We start from the raw sequence: 25,044 nt of genomic DNA on the forward strand, positions 1-25,044 counted from the left end.
TGCAGAATGAGCCAGTGGCAAACCTAGAAACTGAATTGGTTGTATCTTCTTACTGCTATGCCTCCTGCCTCTGGTTTTTTTCATCTTATGCTCCTTGGACTGGGACAAAAAGAACAAAAAGTAAGCATGGCATAGTTTGCATATTACAGGGAAACATAATTACTGCTGCCCATCACCATGAAAAAGCCCACAAAATTCTAAAGAAAAGAACAAGCATTGTGAACTCCTGGTTTGAGATCTTTTTGCTTTTCTACAGTTTGTAATGTTTAGCACCTGTTCAAGAAATGTCTTCTATAAATAACTATTTTCTGTTTCAGACAAAATTTACATTGAAAATTATCTTGGTGCAGCTGTTCAGTTTTTCTACAATTGTGAATTGCCAAAAAAGGAACAGTAATTCCTTGGGGGCCTCAGAGTTAAATCGTTTTTATTTAACATGATCCTATGTAGTGGAGCTGTGATCGAAGTCTATTATCGCTAGCTGTTCTTAGATTTGCAAAAACTGAGAACTGAAAAGCCCTTTGTAGGTGATCCTCACTCTTTTGAGATTTCTGTGGCTTTCCAGTTCTATAATTACTGACCCCGATGGCACGCTGCCCCAAAAATGAATACTTTGATAATTTGCTGCTCTCTTGTAAGCCTTGTCATCTTCGATGTTCTAGTACACCGCCACCTTCATGTGAAAACTACTGTGATAAGAGTAAGTAAGATTTCTGCAATCCTTTGTGGCTATGCTGGGCGTTTTCATGTTGTGTTTAACATAGAATTTTAAACATAAAAACTTAAAGAAATCTAGAACCTGGAAAAAATTTGTCAGAATAATATATGGGCTCAAAAATACTGAAGATGTATGCAGAGTGTCCTGTATGTGTGTTAACAAGAGGAAAATTTTAAAGCTCTCAAGCTTCACTTGAGCTGTCACTCAATAGAAACTGCTCCTTTGACAGAGAAGAAGTTTTATGTGTTGGATGTGTTTACTGTTCATTGGTTATGGTTTACAATTAATGTAATGCATCTCTTACTTCATAAGGTACTGATTCCAGTGGAGTTCTTTGGATTTGTTTGGGCTTAGTAATTTTAATGCTCACTCTTTTCACCTTAATGGTCCTATTTAAATGGAAGCACCTGAAGCAACTAAAAGAAAAACTGGAAAACACAGGTGAATAAATAAGATTCTTTATCAAATAATTTTAGATCATTGTACATTTTAGCTTCGCTTACCATGTATACATTTTGCATATAATTTATATTCCAGATTCTGATAACTGTCTTTGTTAGATTGTTCTGTATTCCTCAAAGAGTCTCAATGAAGTTACTAAAGTTATTAGGGAATAAAATGTCCAGATGATAACTTGTAAAAGCAGCATTCTCTCTTTGTTGGTTCTGGATCATATCAGGATTGTTTTGTTGCATATTCATACCTAGCTTACTTGCTGATGTTTGAGAAATCATTTATGAACCCTCAGTAGCAAAAGATCTTTCTAACGGTTTCATCCTCTTCTCATTGAATGCAAAAGGATTTCTACCCAGGTAGAGGATACACAGTCAATATTAGCTTTCCATCTTATAAGACATTAAATAATTTTACTTGATATTCTAGCCTGTGAGAAACGTATGTGGAATGTGAAAAAAATATATTATTTTTACATTTAAAAAATAGTAATATTTGTGGAGTGTTCAGCCAATAAATAACAACTGATTAGAAAATATGTGCTTATCTTTCAAGTACAGGGAGTATGTTGTCATAGAACTGAAGATTATTATATATAAATACATCTTTAAAATTTCATTACATCTTAAAACTTTCACTAAGGTTAGGAACATAGTTGGAACATAATGAAATTTGGATCTTTAATAACTCTATGTCTGGTATAGCATGATGTATGTACTAAATTAACTTGTGTATATTTACAGACTCTTCTGTGGAGCTGAATAATAACCTCGAGGCTCATACAGAAAGCAGCGTGAATACAGAAGGAATTAGACACTCCCTTCAAAGTGAAACAATAATGTATTCAGTGGAAGAATGCACTTGCAGTGACTGTGGCTTGGTAAAACCTCAGACTGTCTGTGAAACTTCATTTCCATTACCAGCTACAGAAGAAGGACCTACTGTCCTAGTTACCACAAAATCTTTTGATTATTGCAACTATATTCTGGGTGCTGGGTGACTATGAGAGAAGTATATTTTTACTGTATAAAAATAAATTAGTTATTCCAGTATAGTTATTAATCTTAATATTTGCAGTCAGTGGAAAAAGCTAGTACATCATTCTTATGGATCTTCCATTGAGCTTTCATTAATATTGTCATATTATTTCTAATTGTAGTATCTTTTTGGTCAAGTATTTCTACATTATTCTCAGCTACTAGTTATTGGAATTTTCAATTTCTGAAAGTCGCTATGTAGGATGGCTTTTTCCGCCTTTAGAGATTTTTTATACTTACGCTCGATATATACTAACCCGTCAATAAGCAAGTTTGCAAATATGTATTTTATATTAAACTCAGATCTTGTGCCAAAAATTGCTTGATGGTACACAAGGAACGTTTCAAGAGGCAGAAAGGAAAACCCGCATTATGACCCCAGTCTTCTGAAGAATAATTTCAAATAGCCCCTGAGATGCTTGAAATAGGAATGTTGTAATGATGAACACCTGTGTATAGAGTCCTCCCCAGTTCAGATAGTATCTCTGGGTCACACTAAGGGAGCTTGTGGTGTTGTGGAGCACCGTACCCGCAATCCCAATGTATTTCCTGATGGTGCAGACTTTCCCTTAAGTGCCAAGCATTTTTCAGACTGTATTCTATAAAGGTTTCTTTCTAATTTACACATTTTTTTACTTACTCTTGTGTCATGGTTTCGGCTGGGATGGAGTTGACTTTCTTGCAAGCAGCTGGTGCGCGATTATGGTTTGGATTTGGGATGGGAATAGTGTCGATAGTGCACCGATGTTTTTGATTGTTGCTAAGCCCTCAAGGCCTTTTCTGCTTCCTCACACCACCTGGCCAGCGAGGGGGCTGGAGGTGCACAAGAAGTTGGGAGGAGACACAGCTGGGACAAGTGACCCCAACTGAACAAAGGGATATTCCATACCATGAGATGTCATGCTCAGTGTATAAAGCTGGAGGAAGAAAGGGGGGGGTGTCCTGGTTTGAAGTAAAATAGACGTTCGGAGTGATGGTGTTTGTCTTCCAAGTAACTGTTATGTGTGATGCAGTCCCGCTTTCCTGGAGATGCTGAACATCTGCCTGCTGATGGGAAGCAGTGAATGAATTCCTTGTTTTGCTTTGCTTGCGTGCGTGGCTTTTGCTTTACCTTTTAAACTGTATACATTATACCTATTATTTGATTTTTTTTCCCCACTTCTACTCTTCTGATTCTCTCCCCCGTCCCAGCTGAGGCGGGGGGAGAAGGTGGCTGTGTGGCCCTAGCTGCTGGCTGGGGTTAAACCACAACACCCTTCTTATATGTACAAGGACTGCTGATTAGATATAGGCATGCTGGCTACTGTGTAAATTTCCTAGACAACTGCAACAACAGCACAAGCAACAACATTTTTAGTTGTAGATAACTTTACATTTCAGATTCTTGGATGAATGAGGAATTAAAATTTTAAGACTAGTAAACGGTTCCACAAAATCTACCAATGACCAGTGTTACAGCATCTTTAGGAGGGTGACCATGAAGTCTGTCAGTTACGAGTTACCTGTGTAGGTCTGGCCACATGCAGCCAAATTTCTGCAACAGGCCTACAGATCTATTACATTTATTATTATTATTACTTTATCTAGAACTGTGGGGAAAAAAAGCCTATCCACTGTTGCGCCACACAGTATGGAGCAGTACATAGCAAACACAGCAAATACAAACCAGCAAGATGATGCCTTAAAACGACTCTACAACATTTACCAAAATTACTTTGTTGTAATCCGGCTTTCCCGCCGGGATCTTTGCTCCGGGCCGGGGCCAGCAGCTTCCCGCCTTTTTCCTGGCAGGGGCCGCGCCCGTGAGGGGAGGCGGCTCGGCGAGGGCCGGCCCGGGCCGCGGCCGCGGGAGAGCTCTCTGCCGTCGCTGAGCGGTGTTTACCTTCCGGGGCGGCGGGGCGGTGTTCCGGGGCGGAGCGTGTGCGCTGGCCGGTCCGGCTCTGGGCTGTGCGGGAGGAGGGAGCGGGTCCGGCGGACGAAGGGTGAGAGCCCCGCGGCCACCATGAGTGGTGAGTGGAGGGCTCGGGCGGGGCCCTCTCCGCTACCGGGGCGCGCTCGGCGGGGCCGCCGGATCTCTGAGGCGCTGTCGGGGCTGGCGCGGGCAGAGCTCGCCCGGGGGGTCCCTGTCGCCTGCTTGGTCAGGTGTGGCCTGTTCCCCGCGGGCCGAGGCCCCTTCCTCCCCTCATACTTCGCCGTGGGGCTGGGGGCGGTGGCCTGGCGAAGCCCGGGAGGCTTCGGCCTCTCTGGCCCCGCAGAACGGGGTAGGGCTCAGCCCTGCACCACCACACCCCCCTCCTCACTTTGGCTCCCCAAGCCCCCCAGAAGCGGTTTTATCTCAGTGTAGACCCCAAAGCCTGCCCTTGAGCGTGACGCTGGCCCACAGTACGAGTGGTGCTGGTCTCGGGGACCTCTGTTGCCTCAGCTGTGTAAAACCACAGGAAATATTCCCGAGAAAATAAATGAACAAGAGAAAACCGTAATTAAAAAAAAAAAAAAGTAAAATAACACGGACTTACTAATGTGCAGGTGGTGAGAGAGGTGAGGAGCATGTCTAGTGGAAAAAACGGTTCCTTCCAGCGTTTAGGGTGTATCGTTGCTGTTTCTCTAACTCAGTCCTGAGGAGGATGTGTCGGTTGAGGATGTGTTCGTTTCTGGCCTCCGTGTTACAGTGGAGCTAAATCCTGAGGTTTTTGAGGTGTTTGTGAGGGGAAATATTTAAAAGCTTTGCTTGAGAATTGGGACCCATAAACTTTAGAACTGGAAGAAGCGTAGCCACTTGAACAGGCCAGCATGGAGAGTTATTTGGTGGAATGGAGGAATAAATTTTAATGGATTTTTCCTGTAACTTAGTATGTCTTAAAGCACATTGGCAAGGGTTGGTTGGTTTGTTTGTTTTTTAAGAAGGTAGGTGCTTTAGTAAATGCTTTCATGGGTCTGCTCATACAACTTCAGTAATGGAAGTTGCAGACAACATTCTGCACCTGAAAATTAGATTGTGTGTTTTTCTCCCGCCCTGATTTATACATGGTGAGATATTTTGCCAAAGATAGTAAGAAAAAATTGAAGAGTTAACTGGAGTAACTAAATGCTACATGTGTTATGGATAGCAATCATTTCTGAAAATGAAACAAAAAATGAAAATGAAAACACTTAATTTGTATTTTTCTCTGTTTTCTTCTTATTTTTGTGGTAAGAAGAAAACTATAGATATTTATGGAAGAAGAGATAAGGAAAAAAAGATTATTGTGGGGAAAACTGTTAATTAGCATTGTGAAAAATGCTAGTAACAGTCAGATCTTTCAAACCATGGAAAAAGAAAGTTTCTCCGATGTTTCAGATCTTGACATGATACAGACTAAATCCTAATTCTGAAGTGTTTAAGAGTCAGTATTTTCATATGGAAAACTTGAGCCTTTCAATGATAAATTCAGGCTGGGACTAGCCTTGTGCAAATATGTGCAAATTGGAGCCTAAATCTTCCTAGGAGACTGATCTTTGGGAGCTCTGAATTTTGTGACTCAAAAGGCAAGGTGGCACTCCTTGTGGCATAAAACCTCATCGTGTTATTTCTTATCAAGTAGTTATTTCTAATACCTTTAGTCTCTTTCTTTTTTTTTCTTTAAACAATGAAGAGATACAGATTTATGAGGAGAAAAGAACATTTAATTACTTAAGATAGAATAATGCCTAAGGTGACATTAGGGCTAGTAGTTCAGTTGCGTGGGTAACCTACCCATGTGTAGCCTTTGCCAAGACCTATATGACTCTTCTAACAACTTTGATTAGACAGTAAGATAATGAAAAGAACACTAATTTTGCACTTTGCCAAACATTGCTGTTATACAGTACCGTACAGTATATTTCCAGAATAATGTAAGTGGAACAGATCTGGACATTAGGAAACAATTATTCACAGAACGAGTGGTCAGACACTGGAATAGGCTGCCCAGGGAGGTGGTTGAGTCACCATCCCTGAATGTGTTTAAGAGTCGTTTAGGTGGGGTGTTGGGGGATATAGTGTAGGGGAGAACTTTGTACAGTAGGGTTGATGGTTGGACTCGATGATCCCAAAGGTCTTTTCCAACCTGAATGATTCTATGATTCTGTGATCCAGACAAAGAAATGTGTATCATTATCATGCTTGTTTCAGATAAAGGAGATTGGTAATGTTAACATTACCAAAGTTAACCATGTACTTTTCTTAGCAACTGTAACAGCACTGTCTACACTTATTTTCCTGCCCAATTTTAGCCCATAAAAGTAAAAGGGCTGTTGCTAAAATATAGATAGAAGAACCTTTTTTCCCTAATGGCTATAATTATTTTTGATGTATATTTTCTTAGCTACCGTGTATTTCTAGTGGATGTGAAGTTAACTTCCTGTTGATTGAGCATTACTTTAATATTACTAATGCTGCTTACTAATTACATAATTACATGCTCATATCTTATTGGACGGTGTTGAATAGGCTAAACTTCAAAGGGAAGTAACATGAGGATACTAGATTTATGTACTTGTCTAGAATTAGGGGTTTAATGACAATTTCAAAAAACAAAAATGCAGTGAATTCAGGATAAGGCAGTAGAATCATAACAATGTAGTACAAGGTAGTATTTAAATTAGGCTTGTATTTGTTTTATCTTAAACTTGTACCCTCAGAACCTGTACTAGAGCAACTAAAAGGAATTGGCAGTCTGAAATTTTGCATACAAGACTTCAAGCAGTATGTAAGAGCGATCTGAGATTTTTTATTTTTTTTTTAAGCTGTATGCCACGTGGTGCTGAAGAGAGCTGTAACTATAAAGAATTGGATGAAAATCCTGTTTTCCTATACTTGCATAGTCAGTTTTCTTCTGCTGTAGGTGTGGATATTTCTGTCAGGGTATGGAGAGAAGTTTGTTTTAAAAACAGGAAAGCATGACCATGAAAAACAAAAAATGACAAGGGTCACGGGGGCAGGTGCAGTACCTGAGCCTATTTTTAACCCTTTTTGACTGCGTAGATGTTGATGGGAGGAGTCTCTTTAAGTTTCTTAGTTTTTGCAGCCTTATACTTATGTTTTCCAATTATTTTTAGACTCATGTGTGAACTTCCTTTTTTACTGCAATAGTCTATATATATCCTTTCTTCTGAGTAATGTTGTTTTTATGCATTCTATGTTTTGTATTTCTATGTGTGTTACTGCAGTTTTTAGCACTATTCTGAATCAGTAGAAGGGTATTTTGGTCAGTTTGTAATACACTGTTAGTCTTTAAATCAACTAGAGTTAATCACACTTGAATGGTGCTCTTGTCTGAAAATACGCTTTTTTTAAAAAGAATTAGTTTAGAAAATGAAGACTGTAAGAGAGCAAGATCTTATATAGAGTTGGTAGAGATTTATTTTTACTTTCCATCTACTTGAAATGAAAACATTGCTAAATAGTACTACATTTTCTAGGCTTATTACAAAGAATAATATATCCTCTGCTTGAAAAAACACACAATCTTTCAATTTTTACAAAATGTTAGACTTTGTGAATATTCTTCTACCAGCAAAATTTCTATGTTAAGCACAGCAGTAGAATTCTGAAGACGTACATTGAGCAGAAGCCTCGGCTGGCCCTCAGTATAGACATTGTGTGGCCTCATAGCCCTGTTAATGGTGCAGGTGATCTGAACTGCTGTGGAAATCATTGGTTGTGATCATGTGATCACCTATAATTGTTATTAGTACAATTTTACAAGTAAAATAAATACACTTTACACTGCACTGTCTAAATTTAGGGCTGTTTAATATCACATGCTTTAGTCTTTTAGCTGATAGTTATCAGCTGTAGGTTTTCTGCATTTATGCTTTTTTATATTGTTTACAGTCTGGTATCTAGTTACAAACAATTTCTGTGTTACCAAATAGATACAAAGAAGCCAAAGAGTTGTGAATTTAAAAACTGATATGTATTGCATTTGGAAGACAAACTTAACCCACATGCTTAGTATTTGATAGGTGCTTTTCAGGTCGCAAAATCATTAATTACATGCATTTGTTCTGAAGTAGTCTCAAACTGTTAGTGTTAAGAGAAATGTTGCATTATGCCTGTTCTTGCAGGTATGTGGGTAGTATAAGATTATAGAAGTACTGAGGTTTGAAACAGTAGAGAAAATCTGCAGGTTTGTACATATTCAGTGTTACTGGGCATGAAGGGTTCTACTACAAGTTGGGAGATAATTGTTTTCCTAATTTTACAGTTATGTGATTTATTTTAAGGCATTTGGATGCATAGGCATGTGTCTCCATTTCTGGCAATGCGTGTGTGGTAAGAACACTGAATATAATTTAATAAAATTGTAATCTCTGAAGGACCTCAAAATGGAGTAATAGGAATTATGTGAATTTAATCTTATCTTCGCAGTGGCATAACTGGCATAGTTGTTTGAAAGTTAAAACTCACTTGGTATGGGGTTTGTTTCTGGAGTCCTTTACTAGCATTGAATGTTGTTTACTACTTCACCTGAGTTTCCATGCACCAGAGTATTTGACTAACAGAACCAAACCTCATACATCACATGTCGGCACAGTTTGAGTCAGAGTTCAAAATCGGAAGTGTAACTTCTTGAAAATCCGCTGTAATCAGCTAAATAAGCATTGCAAATCTTAGTTAGCTAGCAACTACATTTGCACGTTTTTTCTATTGTTTTCTTTATTCTGGCATTGTGTATTATAGACTTGCTGTGGGGTTTTGTTCTCCTAATCCTATATTTGAGATGAAACAAAGGCAGAATAATTTCAGTAGGGCAAATTCTCTTCCTTCCTGCTGGTTTAGTAGCAAATTACTTTGGGATTATGAAGACAGGAAATTCTGGGACTGAGACCCCGCAGTGTTGGGCAGCAAGAGGAAGAGACACATATCTTTGGTGTCTTCGCTATTTACAAGAGGGTTTATTGTGTGGTGTTTGATTTTCAGTATCTGGAGGAACTTGCTCATGCAGAGTTTTGATAATTGGCTTTCAGTATATGCATATATTAGTTGTATATTCTTTGAGAGGAAGAGTAGAGAGACTTTAATTCCAGAGAGGTCACAGTGGTTTTTGAGGGATAATTTGAACTGAAGCTCAGAATAAGGAAATGATAGAGGTGATGTAGGTTAATTAAACAATAAATTTTACACATATTAATGGGAGTTTATAAAGCATATTCTGACAAGCAACGTGTTATGCTGTTTGTTATTGAAATGATTGAGAAGTTAGAGATTGCATAGTTGTATAGGAACAAACTTGTAGGCGTTAATCAAGAAGAACTATGCTGGTAGTTAGATTTTAAGGGATTTACTGTAACAATTGCTTTCTTTTCATCTGACTTACAACACTTTATTCAGTAAGGTTGTTTGACAGTAAGAAGATATTCCTGCTGTCTTTTCCTAATTTTCCGTTTTTTTCCTGTGCTATAATGATATACTACCCTGGTAGTTGTCCCAGTCTGAACATTTATGGAGGTGCAGTGTGAGCTCCATTATACACCTAAATCAACCAACCAACCAACCAAAAAAAAATAAATTTAAAAAGTCTTAAACTAGGTCAGTTCAAGGCTTGCAACATGGCCCCACAGGTGGTTGTGCTAAGAAGCTGGGGGCAAGCTGTGCTGATTGTGTACAATTATACTATATTTGCTATTGCTGCAATATACCTTGTATCATGAAACCAAAATCTTACTAAAGTAAAACTCTAGATGATATTTTAAATAGTATTCCTGCATGTTAGAGAAAGGCTACTGGGAACCTCAAACCACAGACTTATACTGCATCATTTTACTCAGAGAAAATACATTAATAAATTTAATGGAATAATTGGCGTGGGAAGAAAGTTTTAACGGTCCTGGTGTTGGCCCAAGTGTATTTTTCTTTAAAAAGTTATGTATTTTAAAATTATATGCATTTGTTGAATTTCAGGTTCACAAAACAATGACACTAAAAGACAGTTTCTTCTAGAACGGCTGCTGGATGCAGTTAAACAGGTGAGAAATCCGATACATATTTCTACAGTGTACTTACTCTGAGTTGTCAGTACTAGCAGGAACTGTCTTTGCCCTTTTCTCTCCTCTCTACTGGACAACGAAATCTTGTCTTTCACTCAGTGCTACTGAGTTTTTGTGTCTGCTAGGAAACAACTATTATGCAGTATTTGTTTAAAATTCTTAGGCTTGACAGATTAGATTTGCATTATTTATATATATATTATAAATATATATGATAATATAGAACATACATTATAAACATATGTATTTGTAATACTTGTGTGACTGAACTAAATTGTAGTGTACCGCAAAGGCTAAATTGGTTAACATTTTACAGTAGCAGCTCTTTTGCTTTACACTAGGATTTTAGTGAATGGTTAAAATACAGGTAAAGATGGAATTTATTTATGTATATATACCTTGCATCAACATGAAGTTCAGCAAGTAGAATTCCATAGACTGGATTCAATTTAGTAAAGCACTTCTTAATTGCAGGCTGTGTTTGCCAATGCTTTATTTTGTACTGCTTCCTTTTTTTTGTAATGACTTTGTTTCTTTTATATGGAAATATTTCAGAATATTTAGTTTTTTAGTGTAATAAAAAATTCTTAAAATCTGTTTATTGCAGTGTCAAATACGGTTTGGAGGAAGAAAAGAAATTGCTTCAGACTCTGATAGCAGGTAAAATAGTCTAAGAAACTTCTAACATGCTTAGATTATGTATCATAATGACATAAAATTTAGGTATGGCACAAAATACTTGACACACTCAAAAAAAAAACCCAGTTCCTTTTGTTTACACAAACACTGACATGTTAAATATTTGACAGCTTAACAAAGAGTGTTCTCCAAAGTTACATGTGTTTAAGTGGCTGCAGAGTTCATGACAAATCATTGAATTCTGAGATCTGAACACAAGGTTGGGAGAACTTATTTTCCCTAAAACCACTTTTAAAATGAATGCATACTTATTACCAATAGACCTGTGTTTTGTGCAGCTTGACACTTCAGTGTCAGGTCTGTTTAGTGCATAAGAATAAAAATTTTCTTAATGACTATTTTTTCTTATTCCTGACATGTTTTTCTTTTTTTTTTATTCTGTATGAGAAGTTGTTCCTTTTAATTAATATAAGTCAAAAAATGTCATTTAATTCCTATTAGTTGCATTTGTTATTTAATATGGCATATTGGTTTCTAAGGCACGTGAGAAGATGACTGTCAGACAGAAATTCCAGTGCTTTCTGTATCCTATTGAGTCTTTCTCAGAATCTGTTCTACCAAAGAGTCTCGGATAAATAAAACACCAGGATTAAATGCAGTTGTTTGTCATTCTTTTTCTTATGTCCTTGAATTTTGACTCTGCCTTTTGGGAAGAAGTAAATGATCTATGGACCATTTATAAATGATGCATAAAATTCTCTCCAGTCCCCTCCCAATGCAGTCTTTGAGAACGTGTCTAAGGATGTGGTTTCATGACTCCTGGAAAGCCAACATGGTAATTCATTGCTACTGGAGGGGTGGGAAGGGTTCTTGTAGCTCCTCAGTGTCTCAGACTTAAGTACTACTCCTTTCCACCACCTTTGTAAGCCATGCCTGGTGATCATCCACTCCCCTCTGAATTAATTTAATAAAAGAAGAAATAATGCAAAAGGATAACTTTCTGCCATTTTAGTGAGTTAAATCAGTAAAACATCTGGTGAGTGCTAGAGTTGCTGCAAGTAGGGGAAGATCATGCAGCTAGAAGTAACCGGGAGTGCAGAAAGGAAGGAAGAAGCAGCAAGGGATGCGAGGGCAAACCCATCCTCTTTCAGGAGTAGCTTGTAATGCAGGTCCTGTGTGTCACCTGTGTGTGTAACTCCAGAAGCAGTTTAAGCCTGAATGACTTTTGGCGACTGCTGTCATCCTGTCTTGCCCTTGGCTGTTTCAGCCTACAGTGCTTTGGGGAAGACTTAGAGAAATAGCGTTCTGTTGAATGAGAATAGTGGAAACAGTTAAGTACAGGGTCTGTTCAACACAGGGTTTGTTGAACAGAAGGTGGTGTGAGGGAGGAAGAAAGAAGATGCAGGTGGGATGAGGGGATGGTGGGACTGAGGCACCTAGCAGTTGGACTGGCCGTGCAGCTGTAGCTGTTGTCACAGAGGCATCAACTAGAGCTAGTTTTTTAATCGTTACTGTTCAGTTTATGTGAGACAATGTATTGGTGATGTGTGCCTTTGTAATAGCTTGTGTAAACTCAGCTAGGAGGAATTGCCTCCTATGCAGTGCAAATTTTCTGGGTCTAAAACTTTTGCTTTGTTACTCAGTTTGCTCAAGCAATTGCTTTGCTGCAGTTGTTTAATAATTTGAATGATGACCTTTAGTATTTTTCTTCTGATAAACAGTGAGAGTTGAGATTCCCAAGATATAATGCTGGCCAAATTTTACTTATGGATATCTTTAGAATTCAGTAGACATGCTGAATAATGGATTATAGCTTGGCAGTTTCAGGATTAAAAAGGCAATGGAAATTACATTAATATATATGGGGTTTTTTTCTGATTTCCATGGTGCTTGAGGTTGTTACTATGCTAAATATTGTGAGATAATTTTGAAAATGAAGGTAGTCTGAGAATTTAGATCAAAATCTAGTAAAATCCATGATTCCCCAAATTTTGTTCTCCCAGTGCTTTTTTTGTCTTTGAGATTATAATTCTTCAGAGTTCTGCTATGTCTATGTTCACTAGACTTCTCCATGTTTTTCTGTATTTGTTTATTTAACATATCCTTGTGATGCTGTCTAGTAAATACAATACCTGTACTGGGCATTGTAGAACACCTGATTTTTTTTTATTTTTTATTTTTTTTTTGTTTTACTAGTGGCTGAATTTTCCTGTAGAATGCTGCACAGTTTTCTTGCTTTGATTCTTAATGCACATGGATTTTTAATAATATGAGCTCTTTCACAGAACCTAGTTTCTGTTCTGCTTTTTCTGAATTGAAGAAGTCAAGTAGATTTTTTTTTTTTATTTTCCCTGGGTGGTCATGTATGTGCTGGAATTTCCATCTTTAACAGCAGCAGTCTTTTTGGCAAAAATAAATCACAGCTGCTTCACAATGACCTTGAGCATTGTTTCAATTGTATTCTGCTTTATCAGTAAAGTTTTTCTAACAAAGTAAAGTTTTACTAATGTAAATGTACTGGGAAGCATTATGTGTTAAAAGCTCTTCTGTCCAGTGCAATCGTGGTAAATACACCTTTTTTTTTTCTATTGGTGCTGCTTCTCAGATTTTGTGGTTTTTTGTGACCCTGAATAGAACTCCATACTTCTGGAATGTTGGGGCAGAGTCCTCAGCCACTTTGTCAACTGTTTTTATTTATTTGCTTGAACTTAGTTAAAGTATCTGTCCTTCCTTTTAGTAATCAGTTTTGGCAGCCGCATGACATCTTAGTCAAAGCTTAAGTTTTAAGTAGTGTTTATTTAATGGCAAAAATAAAACTTAGAGAAAATAAAATTTTAAAGAAACAGATTGCATTCATGTCTTTTATACCTTAAGCCTTACTATTGCCTGTAGGTTGCAATAGTATTCCTTTCTTGGGCAGGCTGAATTTTAAAACTTTGCTGGTTTTACAATGTTTCTACCTGTGTGAAAGTTGATTTATTAACTGCATTATAATTGGAAAAAAAAATAAATCAGGAAATCTATAAATAGTATTATAGAGAACAACATCAAAAAATGAAGGTTCAGTATATCTACAGAAAAATATGTCTTATTTTCCTATGCCTAGGATTTCTGGAGCACACTAAAATGTATGTTTAATTGTTTTCCTGGGCTTGAATTATAGTGTGCTAATGCAAATTAACAGAATTGTCTATTAATTGTATAGGAAGTTATAGCCTGTTTTCAGAAGATCATTCATTGCACGTGTAGTACAAAGTATATTTATGAAAATGTAATTGCATTACATGAAAAGTAGGTAATCTGAAGCTGAAATAACCTGACTAACAACCACTATAGCAGGTGAGGATGATTTCTCAAATTGATTGGCAGTTCTTCTGAATATGATTTGAGCCCCAGTTTTGGATAGTTATGATGAGAGTGGTGGTCTAAATAGATTATACTGTTTGCAAATAATGAGGTTAGTGCATACAAGGGGTCTTTCATTATTTATAAATGTTCACCTTTATATTCTCTATTCAGAGATTTGGAATAAACCTGCTCTATAGAAACATAGTTGATTGTTCTTTTCACATGATTTCTTTAAAATTTCTCTTGCAGAGTCACTTGTTTGTGTGCTCAGTTTGAAGCTGTGTTACAGCATGGTCTGAGGAGGAGCCGAGGATTAGCATTAACAGCAGCAGCGATCAAACAGGCAGCAGGTTTCTCCAGTAAAACCGAAACAGGTAATTCATTAATTGTAACTATTCTATTTTATACAGTTGGTAAGTGCAAGCAAGTGATATAATTTCTAATGGCAGTTTTAAGCAATGCACCAAGCTGCAGACCGTTGGTAGCATACTTAATTATCTCTAAATACTCTCATTAAGCAGTGAAAACGGTTATTGCTTTCTTAATCTAGTTTAACTTTCATATCAAGTTTCTCTAGAAATTTAGGTGCTTGGAAATCTGCACTTCCTACCGTTCCACCATGAATAGTATCGTTGGCAAATTTCTTTTGAATTCTGGTAGGGATAAACATTGTGTAGTTGTGCTTTTAAGTTTTTACTAAAACATTTTCATTCTTAACCTTGTCTTTGTTCTTTAACTGCCATATTCTATAGTATTAGATATATTTAAGTATTGATGTAATTTTAAAAACAAAACTTACATTACTTCTGTTGGTTGAGTTGTTTTTTATTACTTTCTTCACATTTAAAGAAAAGATTCCTTTTTGCCTTCTCTTCACCTTGAAGTTTCCCTTGGTTTTTTTTCCAAAATTACGTGAAAGTGTTCATCTTCATCAGTTTGTGTGAAATCTGACATACAGTATCTTTTTTCTTAAACAGGGTACGGAAAATACAAAGACGTTTCTTTATGGTGTTTGAAACTCCGTTAAGCGTAACGTGTAATACATACTGGGGTTTTCGTTTTTAAAAAAATATATTTGGTGGTACTGAATTGTTAATACATTTTGCTCTCCAACCATAACTTCCAGTTACATCAGACAACTGCATATAATGGATATTACATTAACATAAAATGTGTAGTTTCATATAATGAGGTTTTTAAGTTGCTGTAACAACAGACTTGTTTCCTGTGATTGATAGGGTGAAATGTTTGGTCTTGTGTGCTGACTTTTCTGCTAATGGGTTAGAGCCTCCAGACTTAGATTTTTTGGGAAGTTAAAATTATAATTGCTGTGGTTAGAAATGAAAATTATAGACTAAGGCTATTGGAATATAAACTTTATTTCATGATACTCTTGATTAAAAGTGAAAGAACTAGTATTTCCAACTATAGCAAAGAATTTTCTACTATGAGAGACTCGTGATAAATATGAAACTGTTCTTTAATTACTTGACAGAACAGACTCTGAAATGTACAATGGCTGCACAGTGTAAATTGTTTACTTTTTTTTTTTTTGACATGAGAAGGCACTAACCCCGGCTTCAGACTGATCTCTATGCTCTCAGCTTGAGACACAACCACTGTTTGGTGCTGATTGCTGGTATTGCAGTTATCAGAACTGTGATATTGTTAAAACTAAAACTGTTTTCACAGAGTGATTAATATTTGGGTGAATTGTGTAACGTCAGTGTCTTCTCTGCCTACAGTACAATTGTACAAATTGTATTTTACTGAAATTCAAATGATCTTACTTCTGAATAATAATGTCAATAGTTAGGACTTGGATTTTCACTTAATACTACTCTCAAAAAAGAGAACTTAGCAATTTGAAAATGCCACTTACGTTACTGTTTTTGTAAAGTATGTCATGGGGAGATTTAGAATATGGAATACTCTTACTTTCTGTTGGATAGATTTTGATTAAAAATTGATGATAATCCAAATTTTGAAACTTTTCAAAATCCTTGATATCTGTAAATAATCAGAATGCCAAGAAACACCTAGTTTTACTCTCAGCGCAAGAGGAAATGTGTTTATTTTCTCTATTCCTGTAATATTTTCACTTCCTACTTCATTAATGTTTTGAGCTTTAGCAAGGTGGGAAAGTGAATTATTGGCCAGAAGAAGCAATGAAATCAATAAATCGCTATCATCTTGATACAAGTCTGGCATTTTAAGGAATGCTTTTTTTTAACATATACATGTGTTTTAATTTTGAAATGCAGATCTAATAAGTCGAAGCCAAAGGAGTAGGACATATGATATTTGAGTGCTCTTATTTGTTCAGTGGGCCTCCTTATTGTTTGCATGTTAATGTGCCTATGAGGTCCTAGTTCAGCAAAGTAAATCTTTAGTTTTGCATCCTGCATTGTCAGTTCAATGATTCCTGTGTTTTACACATTTGTCTAATTTATAAGAGCTCTGGGTTATTCTTGCATAGCTGTCAGACTTATTTGGCAAAACTTCTAGTTAATGAGTCTAACTTGCTTGATATGTGTTTAGGTTTTAAAATTACATTATGAACTTTGCTGATCTAATGCTGTATTTGGCTTTCAGCAGAGATTAATAAAAAACTCCCCAAAAAACTTGAGCATATTTCACCAAAAGAAGTCATAAGCTGTAGTGAAAACCTATTCAAAATCTGACTGCATGCTCTCTACTCAGCAGAGAGAAAAAGAAGCATTATGGATGGCCTTTTCTTAAAATTCTCACTGTATTAAAAAGATTTGGAAAAGTGATAAGTAAGGTTTGGCAGGATCAATCTGTTTTCGCTCTCGTGTGAATTTTTCTTCTGTGTCCTTAAGGAAATTTTTTACCTATCTTAACATTTGCTTTATGCTGCCTACATTGAGATTATGATCAAAAGCCAGCTTAATATTTGAGGTGGTAGTGCACCATTCACTTGTACAATAGAATTATTTTTCCTTTTTGTTAACTTAAAAAAAATGTTGAGCAAAGACATTCATTAAACTGTCAAAAGGAGTATGTACATGTCTCATTGAGAGATTGATGTGGTTTAATTTTTTTTGTAATTCTTGGGTTTCTCAGATTTTTTTTTTTCCTCTTAAAAATATCCTATTTGGCTTAAATTCAGTTTCTTAATGTGTTACTAACTGTATAGATTAACAGCTTCCAAACTGTTCTAGTTATTCTAGCAATTCTATTTATAGCAAACCAAAGCCACGTGAACATTATTGTTAATGTTGTATTTTAAGATACTTTCAAGCAATATGTATTTGATGCAATATTAATGACTAACATTTGCCAAACTATATTGTATAGTAATGATTCAAGTCTTAGAGATGAATTATCTGATGTTTGGTTGTTCTTTTCACCCTGAGAAAATGGTAAGAGGTGAATTGTGATAAATACGATGTTATAATATGTTCTTAATTCAGTTAAGAAAAAGGAAATGTAAAATACTAGGTGTTTTATTATATATTTGCAATTACTGATGTAGATTTTTGTTACCTCCAACTGAGAAATTTGAGGCTACTGCAAAAAAAAACTTTTTATCAATATGTGGGGACAGGGCAAGGAAAGTGTTTTAGTGGAAAGGGGTATTGTTGCCTTTTAAATGTAAGACTCTTTGTTTTTTAAAGTAACATGCATTTGTCATTTGCATGTCTGCAAATTCTGGAGCTACCTGTTCCTTTGGGCCTAGCTTCTAACATTTCACAATCAGCAGCAAGATAGAGTTCTAAAGAATTTTTTTCCTTTGCATAATATATTTCCAGAGGAACGCATGAACCTGTTCTATGGATGAAATACTGGCTTAAATGTGCCTTTAAATGTGAATTCTATTTAAAAATGTAAGATAGAATCCTTTAATGTGTGTGTTTGCTTTTTCAATTAAGTGAAAAGTTCTAAGAGCTTAAATAGCCTAAGTTCTGGATTTATTTCTGTAGAAAAAAATAACCTATTTAACTGGAGAGTTATACAAAGATGGTAAATGATTCACCTTTGTTCAAAGTTGTATACCATTACCTGCTCGTTTTATAAAATTGCATGTGAATGCATTCCAAGCATATGAGTTTAATGTTTTTTGGTGCATTTTTAATATTATTTTTATTTTTTTTATTCCAGAGCCAGTGTTTTGGTACTATGTGAAAGAAGTTCTGAATAAACATGAACTACAGCGCTTTTACTCTCTGAAGACAATTACTACAGATATTGGTAGAGGCCGGGCTTGGTTGCGCTGTGCATTAAATGAACATTCCCTGGAAAGATATGTTCATATGCTGCTTGCAGATAAGAATCGACTCAGGTACTGTATTTGGTATCTTTGTAATGCAGAAAATGTATTAACAAAAGAAGTATTGAGATTTAAAAAAAAAAAAGCAACCAACGAACTAATGAAAAAACAGAGCTGTAATAGTACACCATATTAACTGCTATGCTAGTGAAGCCACTTAACCTCATACTTTTGTTTTGTTCATTGTTGAGATTTTGGCAGCCTTTAAGCTGGTGGCTTGTACCTATATCAACATGTGACCTGAAACTGGCTTCATTCTAGCATGTGAGAATATATGCTTCTATCCTTATTTTCATTTCCATTCTCTTTCCTAACTCCCGTCCCTATTCTTTCAACAGTTTTCCTCACTAAGACCTTGACATCATGCTTTGAGGTGCCCCTCACCATTAAAATAGCACAAAGTGCCTTGATCTTATCAATTCATCAGTGGTAGTTGCCTGTTGCCTTTTGGAGATGCTCGTCCTGTAATTGAAAAGCTCCAGTAGTCAAGCAATAGGTAGCTACTACGGCCAGTCACTTGGAAGTCATTTTGTACCAGTTTGTGAACCTTCTTGTTACAGACTTACTGAGAATAACTTACTACGCATTGTGAAATCTTAAAGTACTTTGGGTGTGCAAAATGCACTTAAATTCGCAGTTAAGTTCACACTTAATTGAGTCCTACTTTTTTCCTCATGCATTTTCAGCTCCTTTTCTTTTTGAAAATTTGGGACATTTTCCTTTCTTACCAATAACTGTTGAGCTTGAGCAAGTCCAGTGGATTCAGCAGAAAGGCATTCTTTCCATTTGCATCAATTAATGGATGGACTAGATAAGACTATTGCCAGAAATGAGCTCGCTAATACCTCCTTTTCATTTTTAGTCTGTTGCAGTCCTCTGTAGTTTTCTTGCAAAACAGATTTTGATATGAAATCAAATAAAGACAAATGAAACAACCAATGAAAAAAATTCTGAAAACGGTTGTAAGGGAATTAGAGACTTGGACTGCTATATCACTATTTACTCTCATACTTTTAGCAAAACTTGCACAGCGTCAATGCTCTCTGCATTGTACATGAAATATTATTTCTGAAAAGGATTATTCCAGAATATTTAAGATTTAAATGTTATCCAAATTCAAAAGGGATTTACACAATCAGTTTACATCCCCAATTCTTACTTGTTTTGGAAACTTTTAATTAATCTGTCAAAATTGTTTAATATAGGCTGAGGGCTTTCTTCTTGCCTGTTTTCATGTTTAGTTAACTGAATGCTGACAGTAAAAATGCAACATCCTGCTACTAAAGAGAGTAACAAAATTCATGTGTTCACAGTGAAATTCATGTTAATGTTATTTTTTTTTTCTTACATCCAAATTCCTATTTGACTCAAGTATTCAGGGTAATTGATGTGGTTTTAAACATTGAAACAGGTCACCTAATTTTAGAATGTCAGAATGGTTTGGGTTAGAAGGGACCTTTAAAGATTGTCTAGTCCAGACCCCCTGCCGTGGGCAGGGACATCTTTCACTAGATCAGGTTCCTCAAGATGAATTGGATCTTTTTGTTTGTATTCATGCATTCTAATATTTTATATAATGGCTTGGTAATTATGGTCATCTATAGTTACTTAAAAAACTTACATATGTAGTATAAAAATAAGTGTAGAGAAATATTGTAGCTACTAATGTAGTATGAACCTCCTTGCCCTGATTTTTTTTTTTTTTTTTTTTTTTTAACAAAAAAAACCCCAAAACAGCGCTTAAACTGAAGACAAAATACTATTTAGCATGGCTTCGATATTTGATTAGAGAGTTCTATATATTTCAGGGCTTCAGTGAATTACTGTGACATATAATTTGACCCATTGCTGTACTCCATTTTTCAGAGTTTTAATGTTTTTTAAAGCGGAATATACGTTAATATAGGACTGCATATTCTTTTTTTCTTTCCTTTCTAATTGTAGTGTCTTCTATGAAGACTGGTCTTTTATGATGGATGAAGAACGTTCTAGTATGATCCCTACGATGGCAGCTGGTAAGACTTTGTCTTAAATGCTACTGTTCTTGGAAAACTTTCATTTTGGGATGTTGTATCTGTTTCTGGTTGTGAGGAGCTTCTCTAACACACACTATTTATGTGGAGAATGTGTGTCAGATGCATATTCAGGGTGAACAGTCAAGGTATTATGCCAATTTATGCTGCGAATTTATGAACTGTTAAAACACTGGGTCTGGCCTTCCTACAGTTCAAAAATCTTTCACGTAGATTTTCTAACTCTTCATCAGTCGAGGCTAACTATTTTTTTAAAACTTGCTAAATTTAGAGAAAACAAAATGGGTTATTTCTGCCTAGAAAAGAGCAATGATAGACTTTCATAGTAAGACGCAAGTTAAAGGTAAATACATAGAAGGAGAGTAGGAGTAAGGAATGATAACAGATAATTTACTTTTCTACAGTTTGACCACAGAAGTGATGTATTATTACCTTTTACACCCTTTTTCTCAGCTACATGGTTACATGTTTCTTTCTACCAGATAGGGTTCATAGGAGTTTTTGTTAATAGAATACAGGAACCAACAAATATTGAAAACCCAATAAAATGGGTTTAAATAAAAGGTTATAAATAAAGAAGTTCAGCGTACTAACTGTTTATTTAATGTGCAGCTGAACAGCCATCGATATAAATTCAGAACTGATTGCATCAGCTTGAATATAATCTAAAAAAGAATGGATGATACATGAAAGAATAAGAAGTCATACATGGACAACTGTGAAATTTTTTGAAAAAATGTTTTACATGTCGTAGCTTTGTTAATCCTTAGATTCTATCTCTAACTTTTGTATGAAGCATACAGTGGGTTTTTGGTCTTTTTTCTGCTGTCTTTTATCTGAAGGTCTGAACTCCATTCTTTTTGCAATCAACATTGATAATAAGGATTTAAATGGGCAGAGCAAATGCACACCCACCGTGTCTGATTTGTTAAAGGAATCGACGCAAAATGTAACCTCACTATTGAAAGAATCCACTCAGGGTGTCAGCAGCCTTCTTAGAGAGATAACTGCATCATCTGCTGTCTCCATTCTAATAAAACCTGACCAAGACACTGACCCACTTCCTGTTCTCTCAAGGAACGTAAATGCTGGTAAGCATTTTTGCAATGTTAGCGCCATTCAGAAACTTCTAAAATTTTCCAGTGTGTTTAAATAACTTTTCCAATTAAATGTAATGCACTGTTATGAAACAAAAACTTAACAGTAAGTGCACTGCATATACAAACTAGTTGAGAATGAAATAAAATGTATTAATTTTTTCAGAAATACTGGTGTGAATACTGGATGATAAATGAGTATTTTAGCTTTCTTGTATCACTGTGAGAGGGAAGCTAGAACTATGTTACTGGTAAAGTGCTTTGCTTGCAACCTGAATTTAAGTTTCTTATTTGTAAGATTATGCCTTGCAGTTTCTGATGTAATGATTTTTCATTTTTAATATGTTTTCTTTTGGCACTTTATCAGTCAGAAATATACTGCCATATGTCTGTCATTATATATCAGATAAAAATCTTAGTTTGTAATCTTCTTCAAGAGGCACCCATGTTTACAGTCTGAATTCCTACATGAAGCAGGTAACTACACAAGTGAAAATTTACTCATAGGCTCTTTTTACCTTTAAATGTGTTAGTGTTTTGTAGCCAGTTTGTAGGATATTAGTTACTAACAAAGACCCAAAGTCTTAATCTTTCATAATTTGAAATTAATCAAGCAAAATGTCATATTCATTATAAATTTTCAGTTCCAAAAATAGCAAAGGAGTATTTTATCATCTTTATTTCCAGAAGTTGAGCTGAAAGAATGTTTTGCTTTGTAAAGATATGAAACTGCAGGAAGATTCTGAGATTTGTGGGGTTTTTTCAGTTAAGAAACAAGGTTTGAGTTTAGGCTTCAAATTGTTTTGGTTATGAGAAAAAGGAAAAAAACCTAGATGTGAATGCGATCTGATAGGAGTAGAAGCTGAGATAAAATCTATTTTTTTATTAGCATTTAAAATAGACTTTGTCTCAAAGGATGGTTTTCAAAACAAACCTGTGGTAAAGCTTTTGTTGTTTAGCATTTTAAATGAGATGAAAATAGTAGATGATACTTGACTTGGGATAACTTTGTTAGTATATGATAGGCTTGCAAGATAAAATGACAGAATAATTGACCATATGTTGCACATGACTCTACAACACAATATATGTTTTGTGTACAGTACACATCTATAAAATACATGTAATGTACAACTTAAAATGTCACTTTAAAAAAATTGGGCTTGTTCAAATCCCATTATATGTTGAATGTTAGAGCAAGTCAGATGTTTTCATTAAAGTCTACGTTCTTTGCTGGAATTCTCTTTGCATCCAGAATGGGTTTTAATATCCTCTTATTCTTAAAAGTACATTAATATGTATTGTGGATGTATAACAGCTGGACTTGAATTAAACAAAACATTTTAGTCCCCATGAGAGTTGTCTTGGTGAGTAAATTTCTGATATTTCTTAGAGTGCTTGAGCTTTGCAAGATCACTTAGCCTCATGTGCACATCGGAATCAGTTAGAATAGGTGATAATTTAAAAATAAGTGCTGTCATAGCATAGGTGTGACATAATCGGAGAGGAATTCAGTGTATTTCTGTACCAAGAACTAATTAGCTGACTGCTCAATTTCCAGATCATAGACAAAACTAACTAAAATGATAGTTAAAGATTTAAAAGCTCATGTATCTGGAAACATAATGAAATGCCTTGTAGATCCAAGTGTTTTTTTTTTCCTTTACTAAACTCATTTAATACATGGGTTCTTTTAAGAAGAAAACAAGTGTGTTACATTGTTTCTTTTTCTGAACTATGTAAACCTTTATGTTGCTACTAGATTTGAAATATAAAAAAGATAGAAAAAAGAAGAAGAGAGTGACAAATATTATCTCATTTGATGAAGAGGAAGATGAGCAAAATTTGGGGGATGCCATGAAGTCTCCGATTACAGGAGAAAGTTCAGAAGAGAGTGTAGACAGATCTTCAGGTTTTGCATTGCCCTCGTCTGAAAGCTCTCTTGGAAAAAATTTTAACGGGAATGAAAGTAACCATTCGTGGAAGAGCAATTCAGTATTGATGAATGGAGAGTATGAATACCAGAAACTAGATGTGAAGAGCATTGATGATGAAGATGCAGATGAGGGTGAGCTATATGGAAAAACGTTAGGAAATAAAGGCACAGAAGGTGAAACTGAAGCTTCTGAAAAGTAAGTAATGTTGCAGGAGCCAGTAGTCAATTTTTTATGCTTCTTCACCCCCCACTCCTTCCTTCATGGCAAATTTATGTAACTGAACTGTAGGTTTTCTCTTTTTTTTTTTATTTCTTTCCTCTTTTCAGCCCCCACTCCCCCTTTTTTTTATTGTTTTTTTTCTTCCCCTGCATTGTTTCAACCATTTGAACCACTGGGATGATGGTATTTTGCTTCGAAGTTCCACTGAAAACCAGAATTTTGAGATTTCAGACTTGTTCTCCTTGAAATTCTCAGTTGTTGAAATTGTTGCATGATACAGCCAGGCTATAATTCTGGCCTATTTGAAGTTTCCTTATTCTTACTGTGATATCAACTCTACGTTGGCTTCACGGTAAAACCACATATTTTAAACAGAGTAAGCCTGTTACCATCAGAGTAGGTACTTAAACAAGACAAGACTAAACCGAGAGAAGAACAACAATTTTAGATACTAATATGCCCTTTTTATTTCTGACACAGAAATCCCTTTGGAAAAAAAGAGGCAAGCAATTATTGTCTCATCTGTTTTGGAATGGTCTGATCTTCAGTGTAATTATGTATGTCTGAACCAAGAAATTGGCAGGCAGGTTGAAATAAAGATTTTTTTTCTTGCAGTGATGTCCCTGAAAGAAAGATAAGCATTGTGAACATGAATACTGACTGTATAAATAGTTTGTTTTGTTTGTTTATTTTAGATTTAGGCCTCATGAAATAGGCTCGTGCAATTCTCAGATATGCAGTTGGACTCCTCTGCAGGTCCTGAATGATGACTCAGATGTTCTATTTCCTGTCAGTGCTGTTGGTTCTTACTCCCAAACAGGTAGGTATTTTAATTTACTGAATTGCAGCAAACTTTGTAACAGAATTTCTAACATGGGACAATGGTAAGAAATAATGGGATTGTAAGGACATAGGAGATGTTGCACAGCTGGCATGGGAGGTTCAATTAAAATTTATTCTAGATCTGAATCAGAGTTCTCCAGTTGGGTAGATACTTGGTTGAGAAGGACTTATCAATATCAAAATAAACTAGAGTTTGGTTGGGATTAAGCTGTGGTCTTGTATGGTATTTAATGTTTAGGATAGTTGAATAGAAAGTATCCTTATTTGTTTTCTAGATATCACTAAGCTGGAAGAAGCTGCAAGTGTGTTTGAGAATTTGAATTCAAATTAATCTTGACAGATTGGATAAAGTATCAAATATTGGATGCAGTTCAATAGAAACTGTTATCTGTTTATATACAAGATGAGAAATGATT

At 35.7% G+C, this 25,044-nt stretch overlaps 2 protein-coding genes across 2 annotated transcripts in view; both read left to right on the plus strand.

Moving 5' to 3' along the window:
* The first annotated feature begins 585 nt into the window (after positions 1-585).
* Positions 586-2,171, plus strand: TNFRSF17 (TNF receptor superfamily member 17). The gene is made up of 3 exons (XM_074158244.1): positions 586-700; positions 1,031-1,159; positions 1,915-2,171. Exons 1-3 carry the CDS (start codon positions 586-588, stop codon positions 2,169-2,171), a joined length of 501 nt encoding a protein of 166 aa, XP_074014345.1.
* A 1,946-nt stretch (positions 2,172-4,117) lies between these two features.
* SNX29 (sorting nexin 29) overlaps positions 4,118-25,044 on the plus strand; it is a 125,739-nt gene continuing 104,812 nt past the window's right edge. The window contains exons 1-9 of the mRNA XM_074158245.1: positions 4,118-4,217; positions 10,133-10,197; positions 10,826-10,878; positions 14,455-14,579; positions 18,331-18,511; positions 20,444-20,514; positions 21,375-21,623; positions 23,392-23,761; positions 24,481-24,605. Of these exons, the coding sequence (XP_074014346.1) occupies positions 4,211-4,217; positions 10,133-10,197; positions 10,826-10,878; positions 14,455-14,579; positions 18,331-18,511; positions 20,444-20,514; positions 21,375-21,623; positions 23,392-23,761; positions 24,481-24,605 (1,246 nt within the window). The 5' untranslated portion in view covers positions 4,118-4,210. The remainder of the gene's footprint in view (positions 4,218-10,132; positions 10,198-10,825; positions 10,879-14,454; positions 14,580-18,330; positions 18,512-20,443; positions 20,515-21,374; positions 21,624-23,391; positions 23,762-24,480; positions 24,606-25,044) is intronic.

This window comes from Numenius arquata, chromosome 14, assembly GCF_964106895.1.
Source record: "Numenius arquata chromosome 14, bNumArq3.hap1.1, whole genome shotgun sequence".
In the NCBI taxonomy this organism is placed as follows: domain Eukaryota; kingdom Metazoa; phylum Chordata; class Aves; order Charadriiformes; family Scolopacidae; genus Numenius; species Numenius arquata.